Source organism: Panulirus ornatus, chromosome 46, assembly GCF_036320965.1.
Source record: "Panulirus ornatus isolate Po-2019 chromosome 46, ASM3632096v1, whole genome shotgun sequence".
Classification (NCBI taxonomy): Eukaryota; Metazoa; Arthropoda; class Malacostraca; order Decapoda; family Palinuridae; genus Panulirus; species Panulirus ornatus.
Window position 1 is genome coordinate 28430886 of NC_092269.1, and position 14497 is coordinate 28445382.

Sequence of the window (14497 nt, forward strand, 5' to 3'; positions counted from 1 at the left end):
ATATCACTCTTTTTAAACCAGGTATTCCCAATCACCAGTCCTTTTTCAGCACACAAATCTACAAGCTCTTCACCATTTCCATTTACAACCCTGAACACCCCATGTATACCAATTATTGCCTCAACTGCCACATTACTCACCTTTGCATTCAAATCACCCATCACTATAACCCGGTCTTGTGCATCAAAACCACAAACACACTCATTCAGCTGCTCCCAAAACTCTTGCCTCTCATGATCTTTCTTCTCATGCCCAGGTGCATATGCACCAATAATCACCCATCTCTCTCCATCAACTTTCAGTTTTACCCATATCAATCTAGAATTTACTTTCTTACACTCTATCACATACTCCCACAACTCCTGTTTCAGGAGTAGTGCTACTCCTTCCCTTGCTCTTGTCCTCACACTAACCCCTCACTTTACTCCCAAGACATTCCCAAACCACTCTTCCCTTTTTCCCTTGATCTTTGTTTCACTCAGAGCCAAAACATCCAGGCTCCTTTCCTCAAACATACTACGTATCTCTCCTTTTTTCTCATCTTGGTTACATCCACACACATTTAGACACCCCAATCTGAGCCTTCGAGGAGGATGAGCACTCCCTGCGTGACTCCTTCTTCTGTTTCCGCTTTTAGAAAGTTAAGATACAAGGAGGGGAGGGTTTCTGGCCCCCCACTCCCGTCCCCTTTAGTCGCCAGCACTGCTTCCCTAAATACATTCTGCTTCCTCTTACTCCCCTCTCTTCATTTATATGCACCTTTTGCCACTCTACACTCAGTCTCTTGATATTTCTTCACATTCACACAATATTTTTCATTTTCACTTACTCTCACCACTCTCTTGTCCCCGATATTGTTTTTTCTTTTTCAGAAACCTCTGCAAGTCTTAACCTCCACAAGTTAGTGATCAGACATTGCACCAGCTGCCTGTCTCTGTACTTTTACATCCAAAAGTCTTCCTTTTACATGTCTGATGATTGACATGTAGTCCAATAATACCTGTTGACCATCTCTCCTATTATCTGTGTATCTCCCTCTTTTTAAATCAGGTATTCCCATTTACCAGTTCTTTTTCAGCATACAACTCCACAAGTTATCACCATTTCCATTCATAACACTGACTGCCCCATGTTCCCTATACCATCTTTATTGCCCTCCTCTGGACATTCTTTGTTCGCTCTGTGTGCTCTGTGTACATGAGAGCCATGTTCTAGTTTTGGCATTATGTTGGATATGAACAATTTTATAAGTGTTTACATATCCGTATATTGTAAAACAATTCAGATATTTGTCAGAACACAGTTTGTCTTCCATATATTATCTGTTAACATGTTTGGAACATTGTTGATTCCCAAGTTTTTCTGAAACACAGAATCCTGAGACTTATTTCTTTATAGATAATAATTTTATTGAGGCCTTCTTTCACTTTGTCCCTTCCTCATTACTTCACATTTGCTTGGGTTGAATTTCATCATCCATATATCAAACCAAACTTCTAACATTTTAGGTCCCCATGTAAGCTGATGCAATCCTCTTTGCTTTTCCTTCCCTCATGACTTTTGTATCATCTGCAAACATATTAAGGTAGGGGTATATATCTTCAGGCAAGTCATTCATATAGATCAAGAAGAGCAGTGGCCCTAAAACAGAACACTGGGGCACTTCACTGGTAACCTTTACCCACTTAAAGAAGGCTTCTCTGGCATTTGTCTTTTATTCCCTTCCACTGAGATAATCTTTTAGCCATCAGAGGAGTCTCCCCCTCATTCTTATATGGTATTCCAACCTTTTAATCAGTGTCCCATGTATTACCGTGGCAGATAATTTTTGTTAGGAAAGCTCTGAAGAGTCTATCCAGCCTTCCCTTTAGTCTAAGAGAGTGCTCACTCTGTCTTAGAAAGCTAAGAGTTTAAATGCTCATGACCTTTACCTAAAACTATGTTACCTTTCAATCAGGTACTTTCTCTTCAGTAGAGAGTCATCCACTTGCTTTTTGATTAACTTTTTCCTTATCTTATAGACCACTTGTCGAGGAGACTGGTCTGTGGTTCAGTACCTCTTCCTGGTTTCTTGTTGTTGAGTAGGTTATTTTGTATGTGTGTGTTAATGATGCTTTGTATGTGTATGTGTATGTGTGTTTACTCAATAGGTCTGTCTATACTATTTTTTTTTTTCATTGGAGGCTCCTGTTGTGGACAAAAATCTGCATCAAGGCCAGGCCTTAATTGAAATGTGAAGAGGTTCATGAAATGGAAAAAGAGGAGACAAAGGAAAGTATTTACGAATTTTGATGGAAGTGAAAAGCCGCTCTTTTAAAAAGTGCTTGGTCATAGTTATTGAGAAAGACATGAGAGGTTAGAAAGTTCCTGATTTTTGAGGGGTAGGGAAAGAAACAGTTACCAAAGTGGTGCACTCTTATGTTTACAGCGACCGCACAGTAATCACATGACGCTGCAGCTTTCTTAGTATTGCATGGTCTAGCTAGTGATGGGGGCACACAAGTGTCCAGTTTTGGGGAGCAAAAGTAAAGTAATACAGAAAGAAGGAGGAAAGTGAACCATCATTGTGGCGTAGGGCAAGTGGGTCAAGTTCAGAAGTCTATGTGTCTGTCTCTCTTTTCCTTCTCTGACTGTGGTTATATTCTGTTTAGAATGATGAATTGAGAACAGTATAGGACAGAAATCATACGACTGTCATGTGTAATGCACTGAAAATGCAGCTTTCTTTTCACAGCCTGGCCCCACAAACCTTCCCATGGTTTACCCCAGATGCTTCACGTGCCCTGTTTCAGTCTATTGTTAGTATGTTGACCACAGTATAGCACATCGTTCCTGTTTACTCTATCTTGTAGACGCCTTTCATTATCCTGCTTGTTTAGGTCCTGATCTCTCAGAATCTTTTTCTCTACATTCTTCTATCTTCAAATTGGTTTCCCCTTTCTCTTTGTTCCTTCACTTCTGACACACATCTTCTTTTTCAACCTTTCCTCACTCATTTACTCCATTTGTCCATGCCATTTCAGCACACCCTCTTCTGCTTTCTCAACCACACCCTATTTCTTACCACACATCTGTCTTACCCTTTTTTTACTTGATCAAACCACCTCACACCACATATTGTCCCCAGACATTTCGTTTCCAACACATCCACCCTACTTTGCACAGCCATATCTAGAGCCCATGCCACCAGATAGTGTTCTCTCTTTTGAAACTTTCCTCAACTTTCCCAGAATCTTTGCTTCCTTCACTACCTTATGACTTATGACTCCCAGTTATCTAAAGTGCTTCACTTCTTCCAATTTTTTTCCATTCAGACTCGCCCCAATTAAACTGTCACTCAACTCTGCTAAACCTATACTTTTATTTACATTCATCTTTCTCCTTTCACATACTCTTCCAGACTCAGTCACCAGCTTCTGCAGTTTCTTGTTTGAACTAGGCACCAGTACTGTAACATTAGCAGACAACAACTAACTTCCTGGGCCCTCTCAAGGCTCTTGCATTTACCTCCCTCATCACCCAGTCAATAAACATATTGACCAATAATGATGACATCACACACCCTTGCTGCAGACCAACATATACTTGGAACCACTCACTCTCCTCTCTTCCTATTTGTACAGTTGCCATACACCCTTGCTAAAAACTTTACACTACTAGCAGCTTTCCTCCCACACCATATATTCTTAAGACCTTCCACAAAGCATCTCTATCATTCCTTTCATGTGCCTTCTCCAGGTCCATAAGATTCACACAGAAATCCATCTGTTTTTCTAAGTATTTCTCACATATTCTATAAAGCAAACTCCTTATCCACATATCATCTACCACTTTCAAAACCACATTGCTCCTCCCCAGTCTGATGCTTTGTGTATGCCTTCACCCTCTCAGTCAGTACCCTCCCATACAACTTAACAGTTATACTCACTAATGTTATATCCCTGTAATTTGAACACTCACATTTCTACTTCTTGCCTTTATACAGTGGCACCATACATTCATTCAAACAATCCTCAGTCACCTTAATATGATCCCTACAAAGATTGAAAGTTAAAATACAAGGAGGGGAGGGTTTCTGGCCCCCCGCTCCCGTCCCCTTTAGTCACCTTCTACGACACGTGAGGAATGCGTGGGAAGTATTCTTTCTCCCCTATCCCCAGGGATAGGGGAGAAAGAATACTTCCCACGCATTCCTCACGCGTCATAGAAGGCGACTAAAGGGGAAGGGAGCGGGGAGCCAGAAACCCTCCCCTCCTTGTATTTTAACTTTCTAAAAGGGGAAACAGAAGAAGGAGTCACTCGAGGAGTGCTCATCCTCCTCGAAGGCTCAGATTGGGGTGTCTAAATGTGTGTGGATGTAACCAAGATGAGAAAAAAGGAGAGATAGGTAGTATGTTTGGGGAAAGGAACCTGGATGTTTTGGCTCTGAGTGAAACGAAGCTCAAGGGTAAAGAGGAAGAGTGGTTTGGGAATGTCTTGGGAGTAAAGTCAGGGGTTAGTGAGAGGACAAGAGCAAGGGAAGGAGTAGCACTACTCCTGAATCAGGAGTTGTGGGAGTATGTGATAGAGTGTAAGAAAGTAAATTCTAGATTGATATGGGTAAAACTGAAAGTTGATGGAGAGAGATGGGTGATTATTGGTGCATATGCACCTGGGCATGAGAAGAAAGATCATGAGAGGCAAGTGTTTTGGGAGCAGCTGAATGAGTGTGTTAGTGGGTTTGATGCAAAAGACCGGGTTATAGTGATGGATGATTTGAAAGCAAAGGTGAGTAATGTGGCAGTTGAGGCAATAATTGGTATACATGGAGTGTTCAGTGTTGTAAATGGAAATGGTGAAGAGCTTGTAGATTTATGTGCTGAAAAAGGACTGGTAATTGGGAATACCTGGTTTAAAAAGCGAGATATACATAAGTATACGTATGTAAGTAGGAGAGATGGCCAGAGAGTGTTATTGGACTACGTGTTAATTGATAGACGCATGAAAGAGAGACTTTTGGATGTTAATGTGCTGAGAGGTGCAACTGGAGGGATGTCTGATCATTATCTTGTGGAGGCGAAGGTGAAGATTTGTGGGGGTTTTCAGAAAAGAAGAGAAAATGTTGGGGTGAAGAGAGTGGTGAGAGTAAGTGAGCTTGGGAAGGAGATTTGTGTGAGGAAGTACCAGGAGAGATTGAGTACAGAATGGAAAGAGGTGAGAACAAAGGAGGTAAAGGGAGTGGGGGAGGAATGGGATGTATATAGGGAAGCAGTGATGGCTTGCGCAAAAGATGCTTGTGGCATGAGAAGCGTCGGAGGTGGGTTGATTAGAAAAGGTAGTGAGTGGTGGGATGAAGAAGTAAGATTATTAGTGAAAGAGAAGAGAGAGGCATTTGGACGATTTTTTGCAGGGAAAAAATGCAAATGAGTGGGAGATGTATAAAAGAAAGAGGCAGGAGGTCAAGAGAAAGGTGCAAGAGGTGAAAAAGAGGGCAAATGAGAGTTGGGGTGAGAGAGTATTATTAAATTTCAGGGAGAATAAAAAGATGTTTTGGAAGGAGGTAATGGGAAGGTGATAACAAGTAGTGGTGATGTGAGAAGGAGATGGAGTGAGTATTTTGAAGGTTTGTTGAATGTGTTTAACGATAGAGTGGCAGATATAGGGTGTTTTGGTTAAGGTGGTGTGCAAAGTGAGAGGATTAGGGAAAATGATTTGGTAAATAGAGAAGAGGTAGTAAAAGCTTTACCGAAGATGAAAGCCGGCAAAGCAGCAGGTTTGGATGGTATTGCAGTGGAATTTATTAAAAAAGGGGGTGACTGTATTGTTGACTGGTTGGTAAGGTTATTTAATGTATGTATGATTCATGGTGAGGTGCCTGATGATTGGCGGAATGTTTACATAGTGCCATTGTACAAAGGCAAAGGGGATAAGAGTGAGTGCTCAAATTACAGAGTTATAAGTTTGTTGAGTATTCCTGGTAAATTATATGGGAGGGTATTGATTGAGAAGGTGAAGGCATGTACAGAGCATCAGACTGGGGAAGAGCAGTGTGGTTTCAGAAGTGGTAGAAGATGTGTGGATCAGGTGTTTGCTTTGAAGAATGTATGTGAGAAATACTTAGAAAAACAAATGGATTTGTATGTAGCATTTATGGATCTGGAGAAGGCATATGATAGAGTTGATAGAGATGCTCTGTGGAAGGTTTTAAGAATATATGGTGTGGGAGGCAAGTTGTTAGAAGCAGTGAAAAGTTTTTATCGAGGATGTAAGGCATGTGTACGTGTAGGAAGAGAAGAAAGTGATTGGTTCTCAGTGAATGTAGGTTTGCAGCAGGGGTGTGTGATGTCTCCATGGTTGTTTAATTTGTTTATGGATGGGGTTGTTAGGGAGGTGAATGCAAGAGTTTTGCAAAGAGGGGCAAGTATGCAGTCTGTTGTGGATGAGAGAGCTTGGGAAGTGAGTCAGTTGTTGTTCGCTGATGATACAGCGTTGGTGGCTGATGCATGTAAGAAACTGCAGAAGCTGGTGAGTGAGTTTGGTAAAGTGTGTGAAAGAAGAAAGTTAAGAGTAAATGTGAATAAGAGCAAGGTGAGGGTCAAGTCAATTGGGAGGTAAGTTTGAATGGAGAAAAATTGGAGGAAGTAAAGTGTTTTAGATATCTGGGAGTGGATCTGGCAGCGGATGGAACCATGGAAGCGGAAGTGAATCATAGGGTGGGGGAGGGGGCGAAAATTCTGGGATCATTGAAGAATGTTTGGAGGTCGAGAACATTATCTCGGAAAGCAAAAATGGGTATGTTTGAAGGAATAGTGGTTCCAACAATGTTGTATGGTTGTGAGGCGTGGGCTATAGATAGAGTTGTGTGCAGGAGGGTGGATGTGCTGGAAATGAGATATTTGGGGACAATATGTGGTGTGAGGTGGTTTGATCGAGTAAGTAATGTAAGGGTAAGGGAGATGTGTGGAAATAAAAAGAGCGTGGTTGAGAGAGCAGAAGAGGGTGTTTTGAAATGGTTTGGTCACATGGAGAGAATGAGTGAGGAAAGACTGACAAAGAGGATATATGTGTCAGAGGTGGAGGGAACGAGGAGAAGTGTGAGACCAAATTGGAGGTGGAAAGATGGAGTGAAAAAGATTTTGAGTGATCGGGGCCTGAACATGCAGGAGGGTGAAAGGCATGCAAGGAATAGAGTGAATTGGAACGATGTGGTATACCGGGGTCGACGTGCTGTCAATGGATTGAACCAGGGCATGTGAAGCGTCTGGGGTAAACCATGGAAAGTTGTGTGGGGCCTGGATGTGGAAAGGGAGCTGTGGTTTCGGTGCATTATTACATGACAGCTAGAGACTGAGTGTGAACGAATGGGGCTTTGTTGTCTTTTCGTAGCGCTACCTCGCACACATGAGGGGGGAGGGGATTGTTATTCCATGTGTGGCGGGGTGGCGATGGGAACAAATAAAGGCAGACAGTATGAATTATGTACATGTGTATATATGTATATGTCTGTGTGTGTATATATATGTGTACATTGAGATGTATAGGTATGTATATTTGCGTGTGTGGACGTGTATGTATATACATGTGTATGTGGGCGGATCGGGCCATTATTTCGTCTGTTTCCTTACGCTACCTCGCAAACGCGGGAGACAACAACAAAGCAAAATAGATAAATAAAATAAACAAACATTGAAAATCCTTACCAACCAATCAGTAACAAAGTCACCCTCTTCCTTAATAAATTCAAACACAGTTCTCTCCACACCAGCCACTTTGCCGCATTTCATCTTATGTAAGGCTTTGACTACCTCTTTTACCTTCACCAAACCACTTTCCATGGCACTCTCACTTCACATACTGCCCTGACCCAAACACCCAAACAGAATACTTACTCCTTCTCCTCACTTCATTGCTTCCTGTTACCACTTTCCCATTTGTTCTTTTGTCTTTTGCATGTGATGTACCTCCTTCCAAACTTCCTATTATCCTCCCGAAATTTTTCTGATACTCATTTTCCCTAACTTTCATTTGCCCTCTTTTTTAATCCCTGTACCTTCCTCTTGAATTCCTGCCTTTTCTCTTATGCATCACCTAATCATTTGTACTCCTTCCCAGTAAGTAATTCCCAAATGCCTCTATTTTCTCTTTCACTAGAAACTTTTTTTTTCCCACCACTTGCTAACCATTCTAATCTGCCTACCTCCTGCCTTTCACGTACCACATGCATCTCTTGCACATGCCATCACTGCTTCCCTAGATACCTCCCAGTCTTCACCCACTCTCCATGCTTTATTTATTCTCACTTTTTGCTATTCTACATTCATTCTCTCTTGGTATTTTTTCACACAGTTCTTTTTTCCCAGAGTCACTCTCACCACTCTCTTATCACCAACATTGTCCATCTTTTTTGAAAATATATAAATCTTCACTGTTGCCTTCACAAGATAGTTATCAGACATCCCACCAGCTTCCCCCTGAGCACATTTGCATCCAAGAGTCTCTCTTTACACACTTATCAGTTAATATGTAATCCATTAATGCCTGATGACCATCTCTTCTTCTCACATACATATACTTGTGTGTATCCCTTTGTTTAACCAGATATTCCCAGTCACCAGTCCTTTTTAAGCACACAACTCCACAAGCTGTTGCTGTTTTCATTCATATTACTGAAAATCTCATGTGCCCCAATTATAACCTCAGCTGTCATATTACTCCCCTTCACTTTTAAATCACCCACCACTGATACCTGGTTTATTACATCAGAACTGCTCTCAGAAGACTTGCCTCTCATGAGCTTTCTTCTCATGGCCAGGTGCATAAGCACTAACAATCACCCATCTCTCGCAATTCACTTTCAATTTACTATATCAATCTAGAATTTATTTCCTTGCACTCCATCACATACTTCCACAACTGCTTCAGGAGTAGTTCTTCTACTCCTTTCTTCACTCATGTCCTCTCTCTAACCTCTATATTTACTTTTAAGACACATCTAAACCATTCTTCCTCTTTACCCTTGAACTTTGTTTCACCGAGAGTCAAACATACTATCTGCCTCTCCTCTCTTCTCATCTTGGTTACATCCACTTACATTTAAATACCCCAGCCTTAACCTTTGAGGAGGATGAGCACTCCCTGCTTGGCTCTTTCTGTTCCTTCTTTTAGAAATTTAGATACAAGAAGGGGAGGTGTACTAACACCTCCCCCTTCTTGTATCTTGTGCTCCCTTAAGTCATCTACAACATACAGGGAATACAGAAGTAGAATTCTTTGTCCCCTACCCTAGTATATACAGTATATGCTAGAAACGTCACACTTATGATGTAGGTGCCCTCATGGAGGTGACAAATTGATTAGATTTTAGAGCATGTAATTACATATATTTGGAAAAACAGATTTTGTTGTTGTAAAAGATGCTTGTTAGCCTAATAACTTATGAGCAGTGCATGCTAGAAACTTCATGCTTACACCACTGATGCCCACTGGTTTTCTTGGTACTCTTATTTTGTAATAGAGTGAAAGGCATGATTGATAGTTAGAGGAAGGCATTGGTGGTAGTTTTGGCCTGTGCAAAGAATGGACTTTGGGAGAAAATGCCAGAGATGCATTGAGTGCAGTTAATGGGTCTGTGTTTATGATTGGATTAGAGATGGTGTGAAATGACTGATCAATCCAGCTGGAGCAATTATAAAACAAGTACTTTGACTGTGGATATAGAAGATTCCTTAACAACTTCCTTGTTTTGGGATTTTAGAGTTTTTGTATGATTCTTTGGTATCCTGGTTGGATGAAATAGCTTGTCTCATTTTGAAAAGGTTCGACATGAGGTATGATTGTAAATTATGTTTTGAATGTATGTTCCATTTAACAGTTTAATTTTGTTTTTCAGATGGTAAATGCAGTGATGGAAATGAAACTCCTGCTGCCATAACAACTGAATCAGTTACGAGAGAAGCTGTTTCCACTGATGGACTTCCCGTTCCTCTTCCGTTTCCAGACCCTCAGCTCAACCAACAATTTCCTGTTCCTTATTTTGCTGCTGATGGTAAGTTTCTCATGGAACACTAATTTCAATCTACCTGTCTACATCAGTGAAAACCATTTCCTTTGGGAACTCCCTCAAATGGGTGGCCATGGGAAAAAGAGTATCCATAATTGGTTAACTCTGTACATAGTTCTCTCAGATCTGATAGCTGGGTGGACACAAAGCTTATCTGATATTGATGGACACAAACAGGTGAAGGGTGTGCGTGGAGTAGGGAGTCACTTTGGTTACCAGACAACAACGACTGGCCACCACAAGAACGTCTCTGACCAGAGGGTGGCGACTCGGCACCAGTCACACTGCTGTGATAGCCTAACCTACTTTCTATTGCCATTTATTGGTTTATGTATAGTTAGACTTATCAGGGAACTGCATTGATTAGGATACATCTAAAGTAATTCTTGATATTTTGATTATATGTGATTTCTACTGGTTAAGTCTTGAAAATTTGACAGTTGTTATAACACTGGCTCATCCACATACTACTAAAGTCAGAAATGAAACAGCCAGTAGTCTCCAATAGTTTATTTTCTAAGCTAAATATGAGTCTATATGATAGTTTACATGCTATTCATAATGAGAGAGAGAGAGAGAGAGAGAGAGAGAGAGAGAGAGAGAGAGAGAGAGAGAGAGAGAGAGAGAGAGAGAATCCTGAGCAAATATCATCACTGGGTATCATTACTGATTATCTTCCAAAGAATTTTCAATTCTATAATGAAAGTTTTCATAATATCACATTGGAGTAAGGTGTGAAGTAGACAACCACAAACCTTTAAGGAATGGGGAGCAAGTTGCAGTGTTGGCAGAATTTGGCACACGCTGCTCTAGTTTCCTGCCATTTCTTCATTTTCAAATATTACATCAGCCAGAAATATAACGAAATAAGAGGTGGTGTAATATTTCAGGAATAGTATTTGAGTGATCTTGTTATTCATTTATTTATTTTTTATACTTTGTCGCTGTCTCCCACGTTAGCGAGGTAGTGCAAGGAAACAGACAAAAGAATGGCCCAACTCACCCACATACACATGTATATACATACACGTCGACACACACACATAAACATACCTATACATCTCAACGTATACATATATATGCACACAGACATATACATACATACACATGTACATAATTCATACTGTCTGCCCTTATTCATTCCCGTCGCCATCCCACCACACATGAAATGACAACCCCCTCCCCCTGCATCTGCACAATATAGCACTAGGAAAAGACAACAAAGGCCAGATTTGTTCACACTCAGTCTCTAGCTGTCATGTATAATGCACTGAAACCACAGCTCCCTTTCCACATCCAGGCCCCAAAAAACGTTTTATGGTTTACCGTAGACGCTTCACATGCTCTGGTTCAATCCGTTGACAGCACGTCGACCCCGGTATGCCACATCATTCCAATTCATTCTATTCCTTGCACGCCTTTCACCCTCCTGCATGTTCAGGCCCCGATCACTGAGAATCTTTTTCACTCCATCTTTCCTCCTCCAATTTGGTTTCCCACTTCTCCTCGTTCCCTCCACCTCTGACACATATATCCTCTTTGTTAATCTTTCCTAACTCATTCTCTCCATGTGACCAAAAACCATTTCAAAACACCTTCTTCTGCTCTCTCAACCACACTTTATTTATTACAGTGCATCTCTCTTACCCTTTTATTACTTACTCAATCAAACCACCTCACACCATATATTGTCCTCAAACATCTCATTTCCAGCACATCCACCCTCCTCCACACAACTTTATCTATAGCCCACGCCTCGCAACCATATAACATTGTTGGAACGACTATTCCATCAAACATATCCATTTTTGCTTTACGAGATAACGCTCTCGTCTTCCACACATTTTTCAGCGCTCCCAGAACTTTCGCCCCCTCCCCCATCCTATGACTCACTTCTGCTGCCATGGTTCCATCCGCTGCCAAATCCACCCCCAGATATCTAAAACACTTCACTTTCTCCAGTTTTTCTCTGTTCAAATTTACCTCCCAACTGACTTGTCCCTCATCCCTACTGTACCTAATAACCTTGCTCTTATTCAAATTTACTCACAGCTTTCTTCTTTCACACACTTTACCAAACTCAGTCACAGTCACCAGCTTCTGCAGTTTCTCATCTGAATCAGCCACCAGCGCTGTATCATCAGCAAACAACAACTGACTCACTTCCCAAGCTCTCTCATCCACAACAGACTGCATACTTGCCCCTCTCTCCAAAACTCTTGCATTCACCTCCCTAACAAACCCATCCATAAACAAATTAGATAACCATGGAGACATCACGCACCCCTGCCGCAGACCGACTCACTGGGAACCAATCACTTTCCTCTCTTCCTACTCGTACACATGCCTTACATCCTCGATAAAAACATTTCACTGCTTCTAACAACTTGCCTCCCACACCATATAATCTTTATACCTTCCACAGAGCATCCCTATGAACTCTATCATATGCCTTCTTCAGATCCATAACTTCTACACACAAATCCATTTGCTTTTCTAAGTATTTCTCACATACATTCTTCAAAGCAAACACATGATAAGTTCAAAGCAAACACCTGATCCACACATCCTCTACCACTTCTGAAACCACACTGCTCTTCCCCAATCTGATGCTCTGTACATGCCTTCACCCTTTCAATCAATACCCTCCCATATGATATCCCAGGAATACTCAACAAACTTATACCTTTGTAATATGAGCACTCACCTTTATCCCCTTTGCCTTTGTACAATGGCACTATGCAAGCATTCCGCCAATCCTCAGGCACTTCACCATGAGTCATACGTACATTAGATAACCTTACCAACCAGTCAACAGCACAGTCACCCCCTTTTTTAATAGATTCCATTGCAATACCTTCCAAACCCACTGCCTTGCCAGCTTTCATCTTCTGCAAAGCTTTGACTATCTCTTCTCTGTTTACTAAATCATTCTCTCTAACCCTCTCACTTTGCACACCACCCCGACCAAAACACCCTATATCTGCCACTCTATCATCAAACACATTCAGCAAACCTTCAAAATGCTCACTCCATCTCCTTTTCACATCACCACTACTTGTTATCACCTCCCCATTAACCCCCTTCACTGATATTCCCATTTGTTCCCTTGTCTTACGCACTTTATTTACCTCCTTCCAAAACATCTTTTTATTCTCCCTAAAATTTAATGATACTCTCTCACCCCAACTCTCATTTGCCCTCTTTTTCATCTCCTGCACCTATCTCCAGACCTACCTCTTTCTTTATACGTCTCCCAGTCATTTGCATTATTTCCCTGCAAAAATCGTCCAAATGCCTGCGTCTTCTCTTTCACTAATAATGTTACTTCTTCATTCCGCCACTCACCACCCTTTCTAATCTGCTCACTTCCCATGCTTCTCGTGCCTCAAGCATCTTTTGCGCAAGCCATCTCTGCTTCCCTAGATACATCCCATTCCTCCCCCAGTCCCCTTACATCCTTTGTTCTCACCTTTTTCCATTCTGTACTCAGTCTCTCCTGGTACTTCCTCACACAAATCTCCTTACCAAGCTCACTTACTCTCACCACTCTGTTCACCCCAACATTCTCTCTTGTTTTCTGAAAACCTCTACAAATCTTCACCTTCACCTCCACAATATAATGACCAGACATCCCTCCAGTTGCACCTCTCAGCACATTAACATCCAAAAGTCTCTCTATCGCACGCCTATCAATTAACATGTAATCCAATAATGCTCTCTGGCCATTTCTCCTACTTACATACGTATACTTATGTATATCTTTCTTTTTAAGCCAGGTATTCCCAATCACCAGTCTTTTTCAGCACATAAATCTACAAGCTTTTCACCATTTCCATTTACAACACTGAACACCCCATTTACACCAATTATTCTCTCAACTTTCACATTATTCACCTTTGCATTCAAATCACCCATCACTATAACCCAGTCTCATGCCTCAAAACTACTAACACATTCACTCAGCTTCTCCCAAAACACTTGCCTCTCATGATCTTTCTTCTCATGCCCAGGTGCATATGCACCAATAATCACCCATCTTTCTCCATCCACTTTCAGTTTTACCCATATCATTGTAGAGTTTACTTTTTTCACTCTATCACATACTCCCACCACTCCTGCTTCAGGAGTAGTGCTACTCCTTCCCTTGCTCTTGTCCTCTCACCAACCCCAGACTTTACTCCCAACTCCCTAGTCATTCCCAAACCACTCTTCCCCTTTACTCTTGAGCTTCGTTTCACTCAGAGCCAGAACATGCAGGTTCCTTTCCTCAAACATACTATCTATCTCTCCTTTTTTCTCATCTTGTTTACATCCACACACATTTAGACACCCCAATCCAGGTGACTCTTTCTTCTGTTTCCCATTTTAGAAAGTTAAGATACAAGGAGGGGAGGATTTCTAGCCTGCTGCTTGTATCTCCTGTAATGTAGTTTCCAGTGCAAAACGCATAATGGA

General features: G+C 41.4%; 1 protein-coding gene across 1 annotated transcript in view; it reads left to right on the forward strand.

Moving 5' to 3' along the window:
- The window catches only part of LOC139763342 (uncharacterized), a 305437-nt gene that overhangs the window by 182029 nt on the left and 108911 nt on the right, over positions 1-14497 (forward strand). Inside the window, exon 14 of the mRNA XM_071689364.1 lies at positions 9869-10024. Coding sequence (XP_071545465.1) covers positions 9869-10024 — 156 coding nt within the window. The remainder of the gene's footprint in view (positions 1-9868; positions 10025-14497) is intronic.